At 40.2% G+C, this 22,198-nt stretch overlaps 1 protein-coding gene across 4 annotated transcripts in view; it reads right to left on the reverse strand.

The window, feature by feature from the left end:
* The window catches only part of SLCO5A1 (solute carrier organic anion transporter family member 5A1), a 44,405-nt gene that overhangs the window by 20,668 nt on the left and 1,539 nt on the right, over window positions 1-22,198 (reverse strand). The window contains exons 2-4 of one of the 4 annotated variants that reach the window (XM_039345393.1): window positions 15,876-16,029; window positions 12,491-13,969; window positions 541-673 (exon numbers count right to left, since the gene is read on the reverse strand). In XM_039345393.1, the coding sequence (XP_039201327.1) occupies window positions 541-673; window positions 12,491-13,445 (1,088 nt within the window). In that variant the 5' untranslated portion in view covers window positions 13,446-13,969; window positions 15,876-16,029. Of the gene's footprint in view, window positions 1-540; window positions 674-12,490; window positions 13,970-14,541; window positions 14,880-15,446; window positions 15,588-15,616; window positions 15,828-15,875; window positions 16,030-22,198 lie in introns of those variants that run through there. The other 3 variants (XM_039345394.1, XM_039345391.1, XM_039345392.1) reach the window with 3 other exon arrangements.

Here is a 22,198-nt window from a genome sequence, read left to right on the forward strand (position 1 = left end):
CTTTGCTGCTCACTTCATTGAATCAAAAAACAGGATGACCACATATACCATATGCATTTCTTAAAACTATCCATTTAAAACAAATCCATTCATTTTTGGACAATAGAAAAGATAGAAGGAATTCAAAGAAACTGAGGCTGCAGTCAGAGGCTTAATGGATGATTCAAAGTTTGTTCTAATTGCTGTAGCATAAAGAAGAGGAAAGAAATTAGTTTCTGGCTACATTTTCAGCATTTATCTGACAGTTGTTTGTACCCAGCATCTGATGTTTAAATGTGCAGCTTTTCTACAGCTGATAAATGCATTAAATTATCATGGCTAATGGATGTTGATAGACTGATTTCCCGAAATAGAATGAAAAGTAAATAGTTGTGAAGTTAAGCAGGCATCTGAACAATCGATACATCTGTTTTTGGCTACAGCTATTCAAAACATAGCATACAGGATCAAAGAATACATGAACAGATGTTAAATATTACTGATCAAATATTTAATATTATTGTTACTTGCACATAAAACCCCCATATGGTTGCAGCTTACCAGTTACCAATGAACCGTGGGTCACTTTGGTCAATCTGAACAGTACTTGTAGGATGTACATAAAACCCAATAAGAACACCTCCTAATAAATATCCTGCTGCAGGACCAAGAGCTCCCATTACATACATGATAGCTGTAAAAGAGGAAAGAAAATCCAAAACACATCAAACAATATCATATTACAGAACATAAGATTAAGCAATATGCTATAGTAATTTAACCATTTTCAAAAGTAAAAGAACAGGAGACTAAGCACTTTCCTAGACTTTTTGTTCTTTTTTTCTGCAATTTCTAGAATTACTTCAGGATAATGAGCCGAGGTGGCGCAGCAGTTAGAGTGCAGTACTGCAGGCCACTTTAGCTGACTGTGTTCAGCAGGTCAGCAGTTCAAATCCACCGGCTCAAGGTTGACTCAGCCTTCCATCCTTCCAGGGTAGGTAAAATGAGGACCCAGATTGTTGGGGGCAATGTAAATATATATATATATATATACATTGCTTACTGATGTACACCGCTTAGAGCGTGCTTGCACTTAAAGCGGTATATAAGTCTCATAAATAAATAAATAAATAAATAAATATTCTCTGCGCATAAGAGTAAAAAGTTTTGGAAAAACATGTCCCAGCCTAAGACATGTTAATAAAGACCAGAGTTTATAGTAAATCTTCTCTCTTCCTTAAATACAGCTCAACTAAATGAAAAGAACAACAATTAAGCATGAGAGAATAAAAACTGTGCAGTGGAACATTTAAGATTCAAAAACAAGAAGCTACTTTGGAGGTAAGGAGGTTGCTTAAATCAGCATGTTATATAATCTGGGATCCTGCTGCAGTTGTGGAGGGCAGATGCCTAACTTGGCAAATAATACAGCTGCTTTAAGGAGTTGTAGACACACGCCATATGACTGTTCCCAAAAAGGCAAAAAGAAAAAAAAATATTTATTCATATTATAGAAGGGGAAAAAAATAGAGTGAAAGGTTTCTGTAAGGGAAGGAATTCAGTCTTAGAATATCAGGAGCGAAAAGAGCATTTATTGTGTAGGGAGAAACAGTATTTGCTACAATATATTTAGCTTTTGGTAACCATGCCATCAAGGAAGATGGTCCACAACATAAACTCATATCGATCAATACTGATATAACCTTTTTATTATTATAATCAGGCATTGGCCACTGCTAGTTGAAAGTTAAAAGTCCACCTTAATGCTATTAGTTGATTAATATCCTTTTTGGATATTATCTTAAATCTTATGATGTTCTAAATTCGGATCTTATAAATTAATAATATCTCCTACTGGGTTCCAGGAAGGCTTTTTTTAGTACTTGAAGGTTTAGATTAATATAAATGAAACGTGCTTCCAAAGAATTACACAACTTTAAAGCAATAAATAAAAGAATTTTAAAAAATTGGACAAAACTCACCAAGACCTTATGTTTAGGCAATTTTTAGCTGTCACTGGAATGGATAAATAAGGACAGAAATATTTTTTCCCCATTGGCTACAACCAAAGAAATAGCCCCCAGCTGGCTATTGTCACTAGACTATTTGCCAGCTTCCAGGTAAACTCTTCTTTTAGAACAGAAGAGCAAGATAAGTTGAACTATAGAGGGAAATGCATTTGAACATCCTTGCACTGCAACTCTATAGAGAATTTTTTTTTTTAATTTGCAGCGCTCACATCATCTTTGGCTAGCAGCTCACAAAGGTTTCATTGTGAAATCATGTTCTTCACAAGGGTTACAGGACATCTTGGTACCAGAAAAAGAGGTTCTGTAGATGAGGCATCTAAATTACTGAAAGGCTGAAGTCTAGATCTTGCTCCCAATTACAGCTGCTCTAAGCAAAAGACCATTTACTTTAGCCAACTATGTTTACCGACATTCTGCATACTTCACATAGTACAGTAGGACATTCTTGCTGCATAGATTTGATATTGTGATATCTAAGCTCCTGGAAGACAGCTTTATTCAGAAAATTCAATCAGATCAGTTTCTCATGTTTTGTTGTTCTACCCATGTATTTAGTCAGGACTCTTCTAATAATGTTCCTGATGGCTAAAAAAAAAAAAAAGCTTCTGGTAAGAAACTACCCTTCTGAAACAAATAGGAACCTTGCCAAATTTTGTACACATCAATTGCTATACTGAGGATTCATCTTATCATTAGATTTATATGAGAGTCATTCTGACTAGTGTTTAGAGCACTGGAGTAGGAGTTGGCAAGCCTGAGTTTTAATCTTGCCTTAGACACAGAGGCTAACTGAGTAACCTTGAGGCAATCACTCTCTTTTAGCCATCATTACAATAAATATGACAAATATGATAAAGTCTGAGTATATGTGTGCAACAGAGTTAACACACATCTTTTTTTCTAGACATATCCCATATTTCACTCCTTAAATTTCCAGCTGAAGACAGTTTGAAAATACTTTAAAATGTCTTGTGTTCAAGGGTAAAATAAGAACAAGGAACACTTTGCTAAAAGCAGCTACAGCTGCGGTGCTTTCATGTCATGTCTGTCTACACAGTAGAAGATGTGCTGAAAGAAGCCAGAGCAATCAGCCCAGCAACAGTGTTGCCATCCAATGGATAAACCCCTTATATGTTGTTTAAGGGTTTATCCATGAGTAGCCACCCCACCTCCGTCTCTCCTACGCATTTTCCTCACTTGCTGCCTCTATAAGCTTAGGCAAGTGAGCAAGAAATGGTAATGATAGAGGCAAAATGAGCAAAATGGGTAGATGTTAAACAAGAGATAATTTTGAGATACCTCACAGATGGAGTGCTGAGGCCATATAAACACACAAAGACATAACAATGAGCTGGGCAACCATATTAATTATAAACAAACAAAACAAACAAACAATCTTCCCTTCCTCTAGTCAACACCAACTGAAATTGGTTCTTGAGACAGAAGAACCACTATAGCATAGCGCTCACAACTCCCAAACCTTGAAACCGATCCAGAAGCACTAAAATGGATGCATCACCACAGAATTAAAATCAAATTAAAAAATTGAAAATTACAAAAGTTAAAAAAAGATGAGGTTATGCCATTAAGCGACCACCTCATCCCCCCCCAAAGTTGCGTAACACTGTTTAATCCCCATGCCAATTGACACCTTTCTAAAAAGCCGAAAGTATGGGGGCGCCCCTCACCTCTGGGGAAAAGATGTTCTTTAGAGTGTGAGCAGCAGTACAAAAGGCTTTCTTCCTAGACCAGGGATAGACAACCCAAAACACTCAAAGAGCCACTTGGACCCGTTTCCCACCAAAAACAAAACACTGGGAGGCGCAAAACCCCCGAGCGACCCCCGAGCTCCTCTGTTGCTCTCTGCCCCCTTAGTGCTGGATGGATCTGACCTGGAGAAGCTTGCAAGTCTTCTCCATTGGAAGCAAGGAGGGAGGGCAGGCTGAGGGAAACGGCCCTGTTCTATCTACACAAAACCAGCAATTGTAAATACTTTTCAAAAATGTAAAAAGAAAAAAAGAAAAATTACAAAAGAGCAAACACCAAGAAGATGTATACTCCCATACACACACACACACACACACACACACACACACACACACACACACTCAAAAATCTGAAATGTTTTGAAGACCAGAGAGTCAAAGCAGGAGAGAAGCTAATTGTGTCAGATATGCACTGAGAAATCTATTTGCAGATTGACAAAAAAGTAACAAGAACCTATTTATTGTATATAATGTTTTATTATAAACCATGAATTGTATATTATTGCATCTGTACATCTGCTGTGGTTATGTGATGTGCAATTTTAGCATGGGTTTCATTGAGGTTTTCAGTTGCTTTTCTATTGTTTGGGGGTTTAAAAAAAATGTTTTGGGTTTGTTTGGGTTTTTTTTTTTTGGCAGGACACACCCAAAGACCCAAGTTTGTATTAAAAAAAAAACTAGGGAAAAAATAGACAAGCTAATACACCCTTTCCCTGAAGAAGGGGAGAAGGAGGGGGGAAAGGGAGAGAAGTTTTCTGAGTTCTCATTGGCCACTTGTAAGCCCAAATGAGTACAGTATTCCCTCCTCCGCGGGCGCCTCTTTATGCCAGTGCTGAGCTCAAGGTGTGTGCATGCGCGTGTATGCATGCGTGCGACTCCCCGCCACACCCCCGCCCACCTTGTGTCCTGCTCTCTATTCCCTCCTTTTCCTGTTTTGGAAACTTCCGTGCAGCTTTGTGGATCGTGCAGAAAAGGAAAAAAAAGGGGAAAAAAGCACCCCATCCTGTGTTGTCCATTTATGCAAATATACCAGCCTTGGTAGTTGCTTGGAGATGAACACACTCAAATCCTTCGGATTGGCACCATCTAAGCCGCTGCTGCTTGCTTGATTCCTCTCCCTGGCCCCAAACAAATCATCTTTGTCCAGCCCCCGAGTCCCCCCCCCACCACTCTTTTATGTCTTTTACTGCTCCCTCTCCCACATCCCAATTGGTCTTTTTGTGTATTTAGGAAGGAATTTTTAATAGACACTTTTTATATTAAAAGAAACCGATATATTGAGTGACGAGGCTGCCTCGTGTGCTTCTGTTAGTTGTTTGGTTGGACACTGCTTGGGGGACCTTGGGTGGGGCAAAGGGGGAAGACAGCTTCGCGGTGAAGGCTTGGCAGGGGCGATGCTGGCAGGACTGGACAGGCGAGGCGGCTGCGGAACTCGCTCTTGGCTGCGCCCCGCAACAGCTCCAGGGGAATCGAGACCAGCTTCCTGGTACTGGCATCCAGGAAGCCGACGTGGCTGAGTTCGCACCGCGACAGAAAACTAACCAAGCACTGCAAGTGTGAACGCAGCCACAGCGGCAGCCTTCGTATGTGTGGCGGCCGAACGTGGGGCTGAGATTTGGGCTGCTTGCAAGGCAGCGCCCCTGAAAAGCAGAGCCTCTCTTTCCCCCCGTCAACACTCCTGCTCCAAAGCCTCCGACCCCTCCATTCTAGCAAAGCGCTGCCTGCTTTCCTTTTTTCTCCTCCTTTTCCTCGGTCCCAACTCAGTTCAGTGGCGGGATGGATTTCTCTTGGCCCACATTTCAAAGGGGTTTGGTGATTAGACGCACAACAACGGCACCCACAATAATTGGGCCACGAGGCACAACTTCCCTCAGGAGGCAGAAAGAATTCAGGCAAGCGGCATTTTGGAGGTCAGGCCGGGGCTCGATCGGGCTTTCGCAGGGCGCAATTAGGGGCGGCTCCACGGAGTCCCGGGCACCTGACTTACAGAGAAAGCCGGCTGGGAGCCCACAATTAGCAGGCCCGCCAGGAGGCAGCTGATGTGGACACCCCCACGGCAGTCAGTCGGCCCCCGAGCCGGCCGGGATTCCTGGCCAGCCGACCATGGGGCAGGAGCGGCTCCCTTGCCGGGGCTGCTCGGCTGGCCGGCTGTCCCGGCCTTTCCAGGGCCAAATCCTGCAGGAGGGTGAGCCGGGCCAGGCTGGCCGGCAGGAAAGGAAACGTGCTGCGATTCGCACAGCCCCGGTCCAGAGGAGCGACCCGGCCCCGGTGGATGGGGGGCTGGGAGGGGGAAGCCCCTTTCGATGCGCAGAAAGCAGCACTTCCTCTCTTGCTCTGGGCATGGGAAAATGGGCAGAGGTCCCGGGAAGGCCACGTATGGGGGGGAGGAGGAAGCAGAAGGCACCCGGGGCACCACAGACTGGCCTGGGGAAATGCGTGGCCGACTCAGCTACTCGTCGCCCCAGCCGACACTGCCGCACGGCCCAGGGAAACACATGGTTGGCTCAGCAGCCCACGAAGCGATGCCTCCGCCGCCCGAGCCGAGACTGCCAGCCGGCCCGGGAAAACACATGACCGGCTCGGCAGCCTGCAAAGCGATGCCCCCACCGCCCCAGCCGACATTGCCGCCCGGCCCGGGGAAACACATAGCCAGCTCGGTGGCCCGGGGATGGCCCAGGAAGCAATGCCCCACTGGGACTGCCGCCTGATACAGGTAAGCCGGGGGGGTGTGCCACCTGCCCTGCGGCCGCTTCGCGGTGGCGCTCTGCAGATTCAGAGCCCCCTTCCTCTCCCCTGCCACTGACCGTCCGTCTCCGCTCTACTGCTGCTTGGCCAACGGTCGCGTTGGCCGGGCATCTCAGGGGCTGCTCTCCCTTGGGGCTGCGGTTTGTGGGAAGGCTGGCCTGCTCAGTGGAGGCTCCGGCAGGCCGCTCCCAGCAGGGATCCCAGTGCTTCCCTGCGCGGCTCCCCAGCCACATGAGTGTTGGACGGGGTCAGCCCGGGAAAACGACTTCCTGGCCGCCCTTCTCCCAGGGGATGGGGCACCCAGGTGCAGGGCCAATAAGGAGCCCTGCGAGGGCAAGTCCGCATGAGAGAGATAGAGAGAGACAGAGAGGGGAAGCGCAAGTGCCTCTGTCTGTCTCTGTCTCTCTCTGCAAATGGCAGAGGAGGCTCCGGAGCCACAAGAGATTGCTCAAAGAGCCGCATGCGGCTCCAGAGCTGCGGTTTGCCGACCCATGTCCTAGATCGTGTGAGTTGAAATTCTGGATGGGACAGGACAATGAAATAGGAATGAGACAGTTTCTCAGGTAACCTGGTCCATGAAGGGCCTTAAAGGTAATAACCAACATTTCAAATTGGACCCAGTAACAACCTGGCACCCAATGCAGCTCGTGCAGCAAAGATGTTACATATACAACCCGATATACATGAACAAATACATAATCATAAATATACACCAACACACAATAGCGGTATCACAGCCCATGCTACAGTATGATTGTTAATTCAATCTTCTTGGCTAAAGTTTAAAAATGACAATCTCAGAAACTGAATAACAAAAACACCAAAAAGTCCCTTGGCATCTTACAAACAAATTTATTGTAGCATCAGCTACTATGGCCCACAGCTATCCTTCCAGTTTTGAAAAGATGGAGTTTACTGTCTATCTTCTTCAAGCCAAATATTTATACTGTTTGTTATCCTCTTCAGCTTAATCTACTGTCTGGTTTATCATCTTCAAACTGGTAGAAAGACAGTATTGGTATATTAAAATGATAAATCACATCAGTGAAACAAAAGCCTAAAAACCAAAATCAATTTACGAGTCTGTCTAAATTGTTAATATGTCCCGTTGCAGACTGGGGTCACAGACTGTATCAACATGAAAAAATAAATATAGTTAATTCTGATTTTAGAAGAACAAAGTATGATTACTTCAATCTACATAAAAACTGATAATTTAATCTGCATAAAACTATAAACTCTGATATCCCCCCTGCTGGTGTTTTGATGGGTGTTCTTGGCTTTTGCCCAGGCCTTTGGAAAGTTCCCTTTGGATTGTGTGGGTCTGTTGTTTTTCATTTCTGTACGGCTTTGTCATCTTTGCTATCATTTACTCCTTTATCTTCATGGATTGTGGTAATTTTTATAAAACCCCTTTCAAAGATCCATAATGATACAAAACTGAAAGCCATTGTTGCAGTATTGGTGTTAATTTGTTCTCCCAATGCAGGCAGAGTACATGTGGATTAGCAAGAGAAGAGCTATCTAAAGGTTGAACTATTTTTTATAATATAGGAAGTTGAATTTTATATACCCAGACCTTTAACTGTAGTATTAATCTCTGTGTACTATATAGAATATTAGTAAAAGTCCAGAAAAAGTGTGTGTGTGTGTGTGCGCACGTATGTGTGCTCATGTGTGTGCACACACGCATGCACAGCAATTATGGAACCAGACATTTCATTAGCAATATATTAGGAGAAAAGTATGTCAAACAGTATGTTTCATGAACTCATAGCTAACAGTGAAGTCATAATGAAGAAATGAATATGATAGGTGATTTTCTTTCCTTGATGCCAAAACAATAACAGTCGGCTGCAGATGTAAAAAAAAGATTAATGCTTAAAAGTAAGATAATGTCAAAACACAATAAGGATCAAGGCATATCTATGACAACAAAAATCAGAATTGTTAAAACAACGATAATGTAACATACAGCAAAGAAAACTGAACACGGAGTGAGAAAAAGAGGGACATTTTTGAATTATGAATTGGAGACTTTTACTGAGGGTTCCACGAACTGCAATTGGTCCTGAATGAAATAAAGACTGGCAGCACCATTTGGGTGGTACCGTAATTAGCAAAAAACCTCACATACTCTAGCACATGATGTGAACAGATAATGATTAGAAACACTATTCTTGACAAGCCTGAGGAAAGTATTAAAGAAGTGAAAGACAACAGATAAACTGAATGGATGTCATCAAACAAATTTGAGGATTTGTAAAAACTAAATATTACTGTAAATAGAATGAAATGACACCTGTTGCCTTTGCCTTCTTCCAAGGCCTGAGAGTGGTTGGTCCAAGGTTATCCAGCTGGCTTCATGCCGAAGACCGGACTAGAACTCCCAGTGTTTAGTTTAGAGTCTTAAACACACCAAACTAGCTACTTATACTAGAATATTTTTTCACAAACTGACAGGGTTCCTTTACCTAGCTATCTGTACTGACTTTATTACTGCTGTTGTGTTTATTATTGCTTTTAAGGCTATGCAAAAATTTGAACAGTATTTCATGGAATGTATTAGAACAGTGGTTCTCAACCTGTGGGTCGGGACCCCATTTGGGGTCGAACGACCATTTCACGGGGGTCACCAAATAATGCAGTCCGCCATTTTTTTCCCCTTTTCCTTAGCTGTGCTACTCCCTTTTATTCTATTGGCTTTTGAAAGCCAATAGGAATTGTCCAGGCTGTCTCTGCCATGCTGAGCCCGCCAAAAGTCTCATTCTGCAAACGGCGCTGCACCAGTTGAGTAGTCCTCGACTTACGACCAGTTGAGTAGTCCTCGACTTACGACCGGTTGGGGGGTCACAGCATTAAAAAGGTTGAGAACCACTGTATTAGAATGTTTCGACAAGTCCCATTCGTCATCTTCAGGCTGGTGTTTTCAGCTTCGTGCTTCTACGAGCAATGTGTGATCGTAGCTGTTTCTTCCTTTTAACTGCCAGTGGGGATATGAACTGATTGAGTGAGAGCTTGGCTGTGTACTGATTGGGTGGAGGTGTGTTTTGATTGGTTTGGGGCTTGGCTGTGTTCTGATTGGATGGGGGGTTGGCTGTGCTCTGATTGGATGGGGAGTGTTCTGTTTGGGTGGGGGCTTTGTTGTGCTCAGGTTAGTCGGAGTTGCAGGGGGATTTGACATGGTGAACTGTGTTGCTGTTATTTGGCTTCGCGTTCGTGGTTGTGCCTCATCTTCATGGTGGGTGTCAGTTTGCTTCATGTATGGATTGGAGGGGCTTAAATGGCTAATGATACAGCTGTGGTCTGGCTTCTGGTTTGTGGTCATGCCTCATTATCGGTGTAGGTTTGGGTTTGCTTTTTGCGTGGATGTGTGGTGGTGACATCCTGTGTGGTTTTCGTGAGTGTGGGTCTGGTGTCATTCTTTGTGGCAGAATGAATAGATGCTACTATGAATTTATGATATTCAAATTGGAATTGATAGTTCATACTATTGGCACATCTACCACATAGTAATGTGATTTTTTTTCTTTTTAAAGACAGAGGTTTCACCAAATCTTCCTCTAAAAAAAAAGCCAGTCCTGTTCTGGTACTACGCCTGAAGAGGAAACTGAAGTCTTGTCAATAATACAAAGACACTCAAATTATCTAGCCAACTTCTCTGTATATTAGTTGTATGTGTGTATGTTAGTTTCACTTTTTTCTGTTCTCAGGTTTGTATTATGGAATAGGATTATCTGTTAGATCACAAGTAAAATTCACATATTTAGACAAACGTGTTAAACTGGATTTTGCAAAGACCAATTCTGAACATTATGTATACACAAGATATTGTGTTTAAAAAAGCATACTTGTTAAGTTTGCAATAAAGATGGTAAAAACAAGTTTAGCAGCAATCACTACCTAGTTCTCCAGCTAGGAGATCTTATCTATAATCCTTTGCCAGAATAGTAAACAGAGAACTCATCCATACTGTCTAAACTCATTTTCTTAAAAATACCTGAATTCAAACTGTTTCCAAACTGCCCAGATAAAAGATTTAACTTACTGGTTGTCAGCCAATCATTTTATAGAATAACAAGCACTTGCAACTAGAACTAGTATTTTCTTTCTATTAAATGACTTAAACACTGAACATTCTTTTACAATAAACACTTTTAAAATTTATATTCTTGTATTATGTCGCAACACGTCACATGACGTGGCAAGTTTGACACCCATGCATTAGAGAATATAGTAACCCAGAATGCAATTATAGAAACAAAGAAGTGGTAATATAATATTTAATATTATGTGGAAAAAGGGAGCTGACATTAAGAATAAACTTTTCAAATTGTAAGGTGTATTGTCCAATGCTGGGGATCATATTTATGTTCCCAAGGAACCAATGTCATAACATTTAAGTAACTGCATTCTGGGAAAAATGTGTCAGGTCACTAGATATACCAACAATTAGAATGGCCTGGGAAATATAGATTTGACCAGGAAAAAAAAGGGAGGAAACATAGGTGGCTTTATTCTCCATCATTTGTGTAAAAACAAACTAGATTTTAATTTGTTTCCTTAACGAAAAAAATGTTGAAAACTTTTTTCTATTTTAAAGAAATTTAGCTTTTTACTATTTTGTTAAAGGAAAGTTCTGGGTGATTACCTTATGAACTCCATTCCATTCTGTGGGTCTTTATGTAACTAAAGCTAAGATCATTATATTCTGTAGCATTTTCTAATTTAACCAATTTAACAATTCCTCTTCTCAAGAAAAAGTATTGCGGAATGAAAGTCCAGAGATTTTATCATCTGTTTTGAAAATTTAACACTAGACTATTTTTCCAAGTAAAAGTACCAGGGTAGCTATTTCTAGTTGATGCTGGGGGAAAATAGAGAACTTGACAAGACTTAAGTGACTTTTAGATATACAGAGTAAGAACAAAAAAAAATTGAAAATATTTGACTGTACTAAATATTGTTTGATTGACTAATCCAATGTGACAACACAGAAATACAAGAAACATCTCACCAAATGAAATATCTAACCAAGAGTTACAAAGATTCTGGTCCTGCACTTCGTGAAGGGGGTCATGAAGCTTGGAAAAACTGGTTTATAATGGTTAATTTATTGCCAATGCGTACATTAACACCTTTCAGATCTAATTAACTGAATGATTATCAATGTGAAATGCAAGTATTTTTACTGGAATAAATCCACTGAATTGTTTTCCACACTCCAGGGAAAAAAATACATGCACATATCAAAAATAAATCTCAGAAGTTAATTTCTGATATAGTTTTATATTTGATGAATACATTTCATTCTTAAGACTAGTCAAATTTTCTTGATTTAATTTATATTTCAGCAAAAAGAAAAAAATATTTTGGAAGTTTAGCGTTTAGTAGAACAATAAATTGAAAATTATATTACTACTCTCAAATTTTTAACCAATTACCATAATATATGTTACTGCTGGTTTTCCTATTGCAATTTTATGTTTGTTGTGTATATGGGTTAAAATATATGATAAAATTGCTTAAATATAAACTGCTTTAAATATTTATTTTAATGAAAATATAATATATATAAATTTATTTTATATCTATCTATCTATCTATTTATCTATCTATAAATCATATACGTAATCCATTGAATCCATTGGTTAGCTATTTCACCATTTCCCTGGTGAAAAAGTACCACTTCAATTGTTTCCATAGAGATTTCAACATGGAAGAAAATACAGGATATAAGAGATAATGGAACATGTTTTTAGAAGATTAAATAACAGCTACTGAAGTCTTTATTCTGGCAAATGTTAGCTTATCTATCTATCTATCTATCTATCTATCTAAACATTCAAATACATTTAAAGCTACATTCAAATACATTTAAAGCAACTGCATTGGCTTGGCAGTTTTAAAGCAGAAGCTGACCTCCTTTCAAAATAGTCACACAAAAATCTGGACACATATGAACCTTACCTAGATAGAGTGATGAGTTTTCTTTCTTGACATTATCATCCAAGTAGGTTGGTCCTAGAGTGTAGATAGGTGTGGAGCCCATTCCAATGAGTATTTGGGCACAAATAAACAAAGCTACATAGAGTGAGTGGCCATTTCCATGTGAATTCTTCATACAGCCTGAGAATTCCAGGTGCCCTTTCACTGAATTATTTCCAGTCAAACACAAGCCATCATTAGAAACAGAGGAGTTTAATTCCTGGATTTGATATGGTGCAGAGATGAAATGAGGTAAAGAAAATACGGCAGCCCCAAGGGCAATAAATAACCCCCCAATAGCAAGCCACAGAGGTCTTCGCCCTTGTCCACCAAAATAACTGATGAAGACTACCACCAAAAGGCTGCCAATATCGAAACAGCTGACCAATAGCCCAGATTCAGAGCTTTTCAAGCTATATCTTCTCTCAATGGTAGTGATAACACTACTCAAGTAACCAGAGACCATTAGTGATTGAATGAAAGTCAGGAAACACATACATATCAAAAAGAATCGAGAATCTGTCAATACTATAGCAAGATATTTTCTACCAGGGATTATTAGCAGTGTGGAAGCTGTTGACATGCCATTACTTAATCTAGTAGAGTTGTTGCTTTCACTTCTTTCAGTGAAATTCCTCATTCTTGAAAAGCTGGAAGCTGTAAAAGACAATACTGTCTTGGAAGAAGTAGCAGTAGCATTACTGTGATGTGCTGATATATCGGGGTCAAGGCCACACCTCTGATCAGAGTCCCCCTGCAAACTCTGTAAGAAGTTCTTTTTGGCTGCAATGAGAGCACTTTGTGTGGTATTAATCTGTGGAACAGACCCATTCAGAACTGGCAAGCTTTTGGACCGAGAATTCTCATCTTGTTTTTCTGGTTGCTCCTCTCCGAGAGAGTTTGGATGCTGGTGCTTTATTATTCCTGATAAAAGCATGCTGAGAGCAAGCTTGGTCTGGGCTGAATTACTAATTCCCTATTATATGCATGACCTTGTTCAAATGTATGCTTTTTTCAGCCCAAGAACAATCATCCTCTATGGCTTTCCAGATCTCTCCAAGCCACTCTGGAAAAAAGAGACCCTACAATTCAACACGTTACATGAACACATGAGAGCACATGTCCAGCAGATTTTATTGTAGTACCATACTTCTTAGCACTGCTCTCCTCTGCCAGCAGCTGACCTTTAAACAAAGTGAATTGGACCACTCCCCCTCAGCAGATTCATTCCCACATGGCTCCTAATGATGCCCTGCCATTCTAGATGAGGGTCCTTGACTGCCTGCATCATTGGCAATAAGACTGTAGATTCTGAAGATGTATTCTTTCTGTTTCTGTGTTAAAGTCTTCAGATGACATGTCTATCAATACAGAGGGAGGGGGAGAGAAATCATGCACAGAAGGTCAGCATGCTGCTTTTGTCTTCTCACAGTAGTAGTTCCCAGCTGCTGCTCCCTGAGGCTAGAAAAGAACAGACTATAATCAGGCTCTCACCTCAGAATAGAAACACAGAATAGCTGGAATCCCTGATCTCCATTAAAATCCCTCTCCTAATTGTTTAAGTCCAATTTAAATCTGGATCAATCTTAATATTCTGAAAAGCATGTCATTTATATACATGCATGTATAATCTGTCCTGCCCCATAAAAGTAGAGAGACATTTGAGAACAACACTAAATAAAGTTTTCTTTTTCATTTTTCCCAATTTTTTACAACATCTAATGCATACACAAACATCAAGCAATAAGTACCTTTTATTTATTTCTACTTCCAAAGCAAAACTTGATATATTAATTGCTTTATTTTAACAGTTAAAATTAAAAGACAGAATATTCAATTATAAATATTAGTACAACAGATTCTCTAAACACAAGTCACAATTTGTTCCTGATACAAAAGACAGGGAAACTCCCCAAAAAAGGGAAAAAAATAATACTGAAAACAAAGGCGCCTCTGATAACATTATTGAACTGCATGAAAAACAAATAAATACAATTTTAAGCATGTATTTTAAATGCTTAGAGTACATTTACCTGCAAATTAATGGGATACAGAACAGAAGAAATTGCCTAAGACAAGAAAATGAGCATTTGTATCCTCTCCTCAAAAAGAGGACTACCAGATCTGAATTGCAAAAAGCCAGGAGACAGCATCAAATTTTCCGATTTGTTTTTTGGTTTTGGTAAGCCCAGATTCAACTAGCGCCATTCCAGCCTTGGTGTGCATCTGCTGAGCTATGGGGAAAGACATTGTCTAGCACTGGAATTAAAAAAAAAAACCATCTTGGGAAACCCGGTGAAAGCAAAGAAAAGCACAGCTACCACCTGCATTCAGCAACCAGAATAATAACGCTCCCCAAACAGAAGCGCCTCTGCCATAAGGAGAACTGCTTATACACCCAAAGCTCCCACACATCTTATCCTCTGGGTGCTTAGACTTCCCGACCAATCCCAAGCCCGCTTACTCTGAAGTAAGTCGCACGGACTTCATTGGCAGTGAAGTGAACCTGCGGCCATAACCTTAAAGTACCCCTTAGATGACCTTTATTCCATAAACCTCCGCCATCCTCCTCATCAGCTCCATTATTTCCTCTGCCTGGACTGTAGCCTCTTTAAAATAAAGGCTCGCGCGGGGACGCGGGGGAGGGAGGGACCGTTCATGTAACGACCGGCAGGCAGAAATTGCCTCAGTTGTCCCTTTGTTCTCCTGCCTAGTCGATTGGATTCGACTAGGCAGCCTGAAGTCCAAAACTTTAAGCTTTTCTGAGGAAGGCAGGGCTGAGGAAGGCAGACCCACAAAGGGACGGCGGATCGGGAGAAGACAGGAAAAGCGAAGGTATAACAATAAAAATAAGAGCAATAAAAAAGGATCATCATAATACAAAGTATGCCAGCCAGCGGCAGCCTTCGGTGCTGCTGAGGAATTACGAATTACTCACTCAGCTCGCTTGAACGTCTCGCAGAGAAGCGGGGCGGGAGGCGAGCGACGGAAAAGCAGCTGCACCGCCGGCTCCGACTGGGTGGTTCCCAGATGCAGATAACGATCTTGACGTCCCCTCCCACCCCTTACACTCGAGCCCGCCGCCCGCCCGCCCGGCCTGATCCTCACTGAATGTGAAGCTTCCCCCAGCCCAAAAGCGAGGCCGAGCGGACGGCGCAGGCGCACTTCACCCTTGGCTCTCAAAAGCAGACCGAATCTCTGAGCGGCTGCCGCGGTCCACCTGCTCTTGTCTATGTTAGGACGCTCGAGAGCTCCAGTGGAGACGGTTGCAGAGCCCCGTTCGCCTGGCGGAAGGCGAAATAATCCCGAGCTAAGCCGTCGCGCGCATGGACTCGTGTCTCTCCCTCCTCGTGGCTCCGGTTCTTACCGTGGCCGTGACCTCTCCTTGACACTTGAATTTCCCAAGACACCGTTAGGGAACAACCTGCGCCTTTCCGGGGGGTCATGTTCCCAGGATGCGGGGGATAGCATTTCAAGTCCAGTACATCTGAAGGGACCAGGTTACTCTGGACTCAAAGCCACTGGTGTTTTTTTAAAAAAAATATTTTTAATAAAACAAGCATTAATCTTAAAGACAAAAATTGAAAAAATTAAAAGTGCAAACTATAAAGATAAAAAAGGATATTTTATACTTAAAAATAGTCCCTGGTTTAACAACAAATTCACTATTATAATATAAACAATATGTTATTACAAGGTATTGCAGAAACTCTGCCATAGTTACAAATATTGCTGCTCTTTTGATTAATAGAGACTACAAGTAATCCTTGATTTACAATCACAACTGAGCCCAAAATTTCTGTTGCTAGGTGAGACATTTGTTAAGTGAATTTTATAACTTTTCTTGTCACAGGTGTTAAGTGAATCAATTACCGGTAGTAAAACAATTTTTAAGTGAATCTGGCTCCCTCATTGACTTTGCTTGTCAAAAAGCCACAAAAGTGGATAACATGACCCCAGGAGACTGTCATAAATATGAACCAATTACCAAGCATCTGAATTTTGATCATGTGACCATGGGGATGTTGCAGCAGTCATAAGTGTGGAAAAGGTCATGTCACTTTTTAGTGCCGTTGTAACTTTGAATGGTCACTAAATCAATGTTTCTCAACCTTGACAATTTTAAGGCATGTGGACTTCAACTCCCAGAAGTCCACAGCCAGCAATGCTGGGAGTTGAAGTCCACATGCCTTAAAATTGTCAAGGTTGAGAACACTGCACTAAATGAACTGTTGTAAGTTGAGGTCTACCTTCAAAACAGATAAAGCACACATTTCCCACAGCCATTTTTTGACATCTGGAATAATATCACTTTTCCAATTTCTTAATCTTTTTGCATTCCTCTATGCTAATTTCTAATAACAGGAACATTTCAGAGATTTGGTATATACTTCCCTATTAAATTAGCATCTTTAACATTTAAATACGTCCCCATCAATCTATTAATATGCATTAATACATTATCTGAAAAAAGGTGCTAAATAATCACATGCCCATATCATACAGGTCAATAAGACATCAATTTTTTTTATACCTCCAACATAGGAAGTCTGGTGTCCAGTCTTTTGAATACATTTTTAGGGAATCCAATCCATCCTAAATACAATTTTTTGAAGAATCAATCTCAAATCTATAGATACAATTTTAAAAGACATAAAGCCATGGATGTGGCTTTTTTGGAAATTCCAGTTATTTCGTCCATGTTTGAAATATCCCAGAAATGGCCACTCTAAAATATTCTTGCATTTTTTATAAGGTCTGTTGCAGGTTTTATTTGTCATGGATTCCATCAAATAAGAAAACAGCTTAGGTGCCTCTGAGGAAACAAAAGCATCTGATCCATATTTATCCATTAGAAAATGCTTAAGCTGAAGATACCTCCACTGTTATGAATTGGGAAAACTAAATTCAATTTGAAATCAGAAAAAAATCCTTAAAATAGTCAGTACATAGTAATTTAAAGTCTTAATTCCAGTTTCTGCCCAAACTTTCAATAAAAATATTTATAGCTAATCCTATGTGAATGAAGATAATTGGGAACATAATTTCCATCACTAAAGAACATGATTGTAAAGCTCAATGTCACATGATTGTGTCACTTAGCGACTGTAGTACCAGCACTTCCTGTTGTCCTTTTAAGTAAATCACCATGGACATCATATCACCATTTGCAACCTCCTGCTGGCTTTCCCACTGACTTTGTTTGTAAGAAGCTGCTGAAGAAAGTCACAAATTGCAGTCATGTGACTGTGGAATGCTGCAAGGACTGGACCTTTGAGGATTGGATATAAGTATCACTCCATCATATGTCTAGACAATTCCTGAAGGAGCAGTTCTTGAGTGAAGATCACTGAATCACCTGTTTTCAGAGTACAATTTTTTCAAAGAGTTAGATACTACTCAAGGACAGAAGCAACCTGGAATTAAGGAGAAAATTCCTAAAAAGACAATTAACAACTTGCCTTCAGAAGTTGCTTCATCACTGGAGGTTTTTAAGAAAAGACTGGACAGCCACCTGTCTGAAATGGTATCGGGTCTCCTGCTTGAGCAGGGGGTTGGACTAGAAGATCTCCAAAGTACCTTCCAGCTCTATTCTGATGGATTGAGTCTCATTATCAAAACTCAAATTTACAATATGGGCCAATATGGGCCAAGGATTTCTCATTGCTCATACCCCTGGAAATAAAACACCTTTTCTGCCAGATGCCGTTCAATTATATTTTTGTTCCACCAACAGATGATTGATAAAATATTGGCACAATAGCATTTTTTGCAAATCAAGCTACTTCTTCAAATGGTAATCTCAATTTAGCTCAGGAAAACGTGGGTGGTCCACTATGCCAAATAAATTTTCTAAGCAACTTGTTTATTTGATATTAACATAAGAATATCTCTCTGAACATAAACAAGAGATAATGTTCATTTTATTTGCTTTAGTAATTTTAACTTTGCCCAAGAAGCGTAAAGGAATTTTTAGCCATCTAATAATATCCAAAGCCATCTAATAATATCCAGCTCAAAAAGTTTCATCATATTTATTTCCACATATTTAGAAATACTTTTTGGCTATACTGTATAAAGCCCAAATCATCAACATCATCATTTTAGCCATTGTCTGTTCACTGCAGGATGAAGGCCATTTCCGCATGTTTCTAACCTATATGGTCCTGAGCTTCTTTTGCCAATTAGGCCCACAATACTTGCTGATATTGTCGATCCATCTTGTTTTAAGTCTCTTCCATGGACGCTTTTTATCAAGTGGGAAGCCCAAATATTTCTCATAGAACGCCCAGAACGGAGTTCCGGCACCTTTTTTGAATGGAACCTTGTAGGGTAGGCAAGGTGGGTTGTATGATGTGTGTGAATTCCGGCACCTTTTTTTTTTTTTAGAAAAAAAGCACTGGTATAATCAGTAGAAATCACGAGGAAATAAACAAAATCTTAATTTATCTTATAACCAAAATACTTTCCAAAATACTGCACAACCTTTATAAACTTAGAAAAAGAAAGAGTCCAAAATTGCCTAAATATCATCAGCATATAGAAATAATTTATATTTACATCTTGCTAATGTACTACCCTTAGTATTTAAAGATTGACTTAACAGGGTGACTAAAGCTTGAAGAATCAAATAAAATAGCAAGGAAGAGAGTAGGCAAGTTTGCAGTATTGCAACTGGAATGAATCTGAAATCATCTGATTTTTTTTATAATTCTATATAAGGTTGCAGATAATAAATCTCAATCACTGAAAAACAATATCTAATCATCACTCTCTTTAAAAATTTAATCCCAACTTTCAAATAAATCTCAATCCACTAGATAAAACTCCTGTGAAAAATAATATATAATTATTGCTAGCTTTAAAATTTTAATGTGAACCAAATAAAAGTATTTTTTCTGCATCTAAAAAACTAAAACAGGTAATCTCTGACCTACGACCATAATGTCCATAACAGTCACAAATGGTGACAACCACTCAGTGAGATAACATTGTCTGATGACTCCTGCTGTCCCTGATGCCACTGTTAAACAAACAGTAGATCATTAAGTGAGCATGGAGTACCTTGTGGGTGGAGGAGGCTCTGGGCGATCTACCACCCAGCTGTATCCATAAAGGAGTCAAGACAATCAGCAAAAAGGTTGGCAGAGCCAAAAACAGGCCAGCAGAGGGAACAGCCCAATTAGATTAGGACCTAGTGTCTAATTACAATGCCAGAGCTTGGCCGATGAAGCCACACTTATGGGCTGGGCCTTTGCCCCACTCAGCTAGTATGGAAGACTGGAAACCTCTCCTGGCTCTTATTGGTGTTTGGGGAAGTCAGCTGTAGCTTAGGAAGGAGCTTCCAAAATCCTTTCCCATCCTTTCAAAAACTCACTTACTTACTCCCCAGAACCTACATTTTTTCAATAAAGAAAACAAACAAACAAACAAACAAGAAAGTTGGGAAAGACAGACTTGTTGATCTTTCCACCCCCAATTAGGTGCTGAAACTAAATTCTCTGCCTACAATCTTGATCACTTTTAACCAGTTAATTTGCTAAATTTACTGCATGCCCAGAAAGAGGGAGACAAAAATCTGTAAGTTACTTACCTTGATGAGTCACTGGCAGGTTGAAGAGTAGAGGAAGGAAATAAGCAAAGAAAACTACCTGTCTGACTCCTTTAGGACTCAGCTTTTGCTGTGGCACATTTCCCAATCTGGGGATTCGCCTGGTTTCAACTCCAGCTCAAAGAGCAGGTAGCAGCTGTGGCCAGGGCCACTTTTGAACAACTGCATCTTGTGTACCAATTGAATCTATGCCTGGATCAAGAGGTCCTGTTCACAGTCACTCACATGTTGGTCACCTCCTAATTGGACTGTTGCAAAACGTTCTACATGGGGATGCTCTTGAACATCATCCAGAAGCTTCAATTAGTCAAGAATGGTCCAACGATGGACACATCTCATTATGCCCATGTTACACCTCTACTCTGGTAGCTGCACTGGCTCCCAAAAGGCTTCCAAATCAATTCAAGGTGCTGGTTATTATTTAAATAATATTTAAAACCCTACATGACATAGGACCATGTTACCTGAGGCACCACTCTCTCTTCTACCCATTCCAAATGCTCCCAGGAGGACATGTTCCAGGTCCTATCTTCTAAATCTTGCTGTCTTATGTGACCAAGGAAGTGTGCCATTTCTATTGCCATAGTTCTTTAAAATGATTAGCCCCTGTCCTCCCCATATAGGCCCCAATTCTCACCTTTAGGAAACCCATTAAGATTTGTTAATTCTGTCAGGCAATAGGAGCCAATTGAGTGTGAATTCCCTTGTGATTGTTTTGTTATATGTTTAGTTGCCCTTTTATATTTCGTATTCATATATAGTATTGTTTATTGTTATATGAGGATTTTTAAATCTTAAAACATTAATAAAACTGACATAGCCTTCACTTTTATTCCCCAACACCTCCATTTACTACAACAACTGGCATTTACAGCTACCTCAGAACAAAAAGATAAAATATTTCCGAAGTACTGAACATTTCTGGAGCAGCACATGGAATATTATACATTCCATAATATTTAATTATTTAGTTTTTCTTTTGATTTTTAAATTTCCATTCATACCCAGGGCTTTTTTTCTCATACAACCCCCAGAACGGAGTTCCGGCACCTTTTTGGGATGGAACCTTGTAGGATAGGCAAGGCGGGTTGTATGACGTGTGTGAGTTCCGGCACTTTTTTTTTTTTTTTTTTTTTTTAGAAAAAAAGCATTGTTCATACCTATGAATCAAATGAAAAGATGTTCTCAGTAGACTAGATTATCAAAAATTTTCTTACTTCTGGGCCCCAGAATCTATAAATTTTTGTCACAGCTAGAGTATATACATGTCCCAAAATTCAAATACATCTAGTGCTAAATATCTAGAATCCCAAGCATCTACAGATAGAAAGGAAATGTCTTAGCCTTGCCACCATCTTTCTGATGATATTTTTCTCTATGTGTAGCTCCCCATGCAGCTACTGGGTGAGCTGCAAAGACAAAAGAAAAAAGCAGGCCATTTTTGAGAAGCCATTGTTTTTTGCACAAGACATGGGAGGCTATTTTTTTTCCATATTTGAATAAGATGTACATGACAATTTGAACTGCATGCAAGTAAAATATCTGCTCTCCAAAGCTAGAATTGCCTGGGTTTCTGATAGTTTCTCTATCTGTTGTTGACCCAGTTAAGTCTGCGGCATGTATGATAGCAAATGGGGTACTGATTGGAAATGCATATTACTATTTATATCAGTATAACAGTAACTTCACTGGTATCTGTTGACTTTCAGATTAATCAATGCATTAAAAGGGGAGGAAACTTTTAAAGTTGTAGGACAGAATAGGTTCTAGACCTGGTGGTGTTGTCTTCACTAAAAAAAAAACCTGGACCCCAAATGTTCACCTTATTTTTCATTGGCATGGGATATAAGGATTTAAGAATAGTTTGGGAATACAGGTCTTCTGGGAGGCCATAATCAATAAATACTGTTCTTATTTTGGTGTCATAATATTGTATCTATGAACACCTCTGCTTCAATTTCCACATCTCAGTCCTTGGATTATTGTCAGCCTTGCTTTGTCTATAAGTTTAGGCAGACTTGCAGAGGATAGCTAAGACCAGACTTTGTATTGCTGGCTTTTTTATTTCTAGAATATTC

This window comes from Crotalus tigris, unplaced genomic scaffold (genome assembly GCF_016545835.1).
Source record: "Crotalus tigris isolate CLP2741 ecotype Arizona unplaced genomic scaffold, ASM1654583v1 scf7180000017952.28453644438:3035480, whole genome shotgun sequence".
NCBI classification, from domain to species: Eukaryota; Metazoa; Chordata; class Lepidosauria; order Squamata; family Viperidae; genus Crotalus; species Crotalus tigris.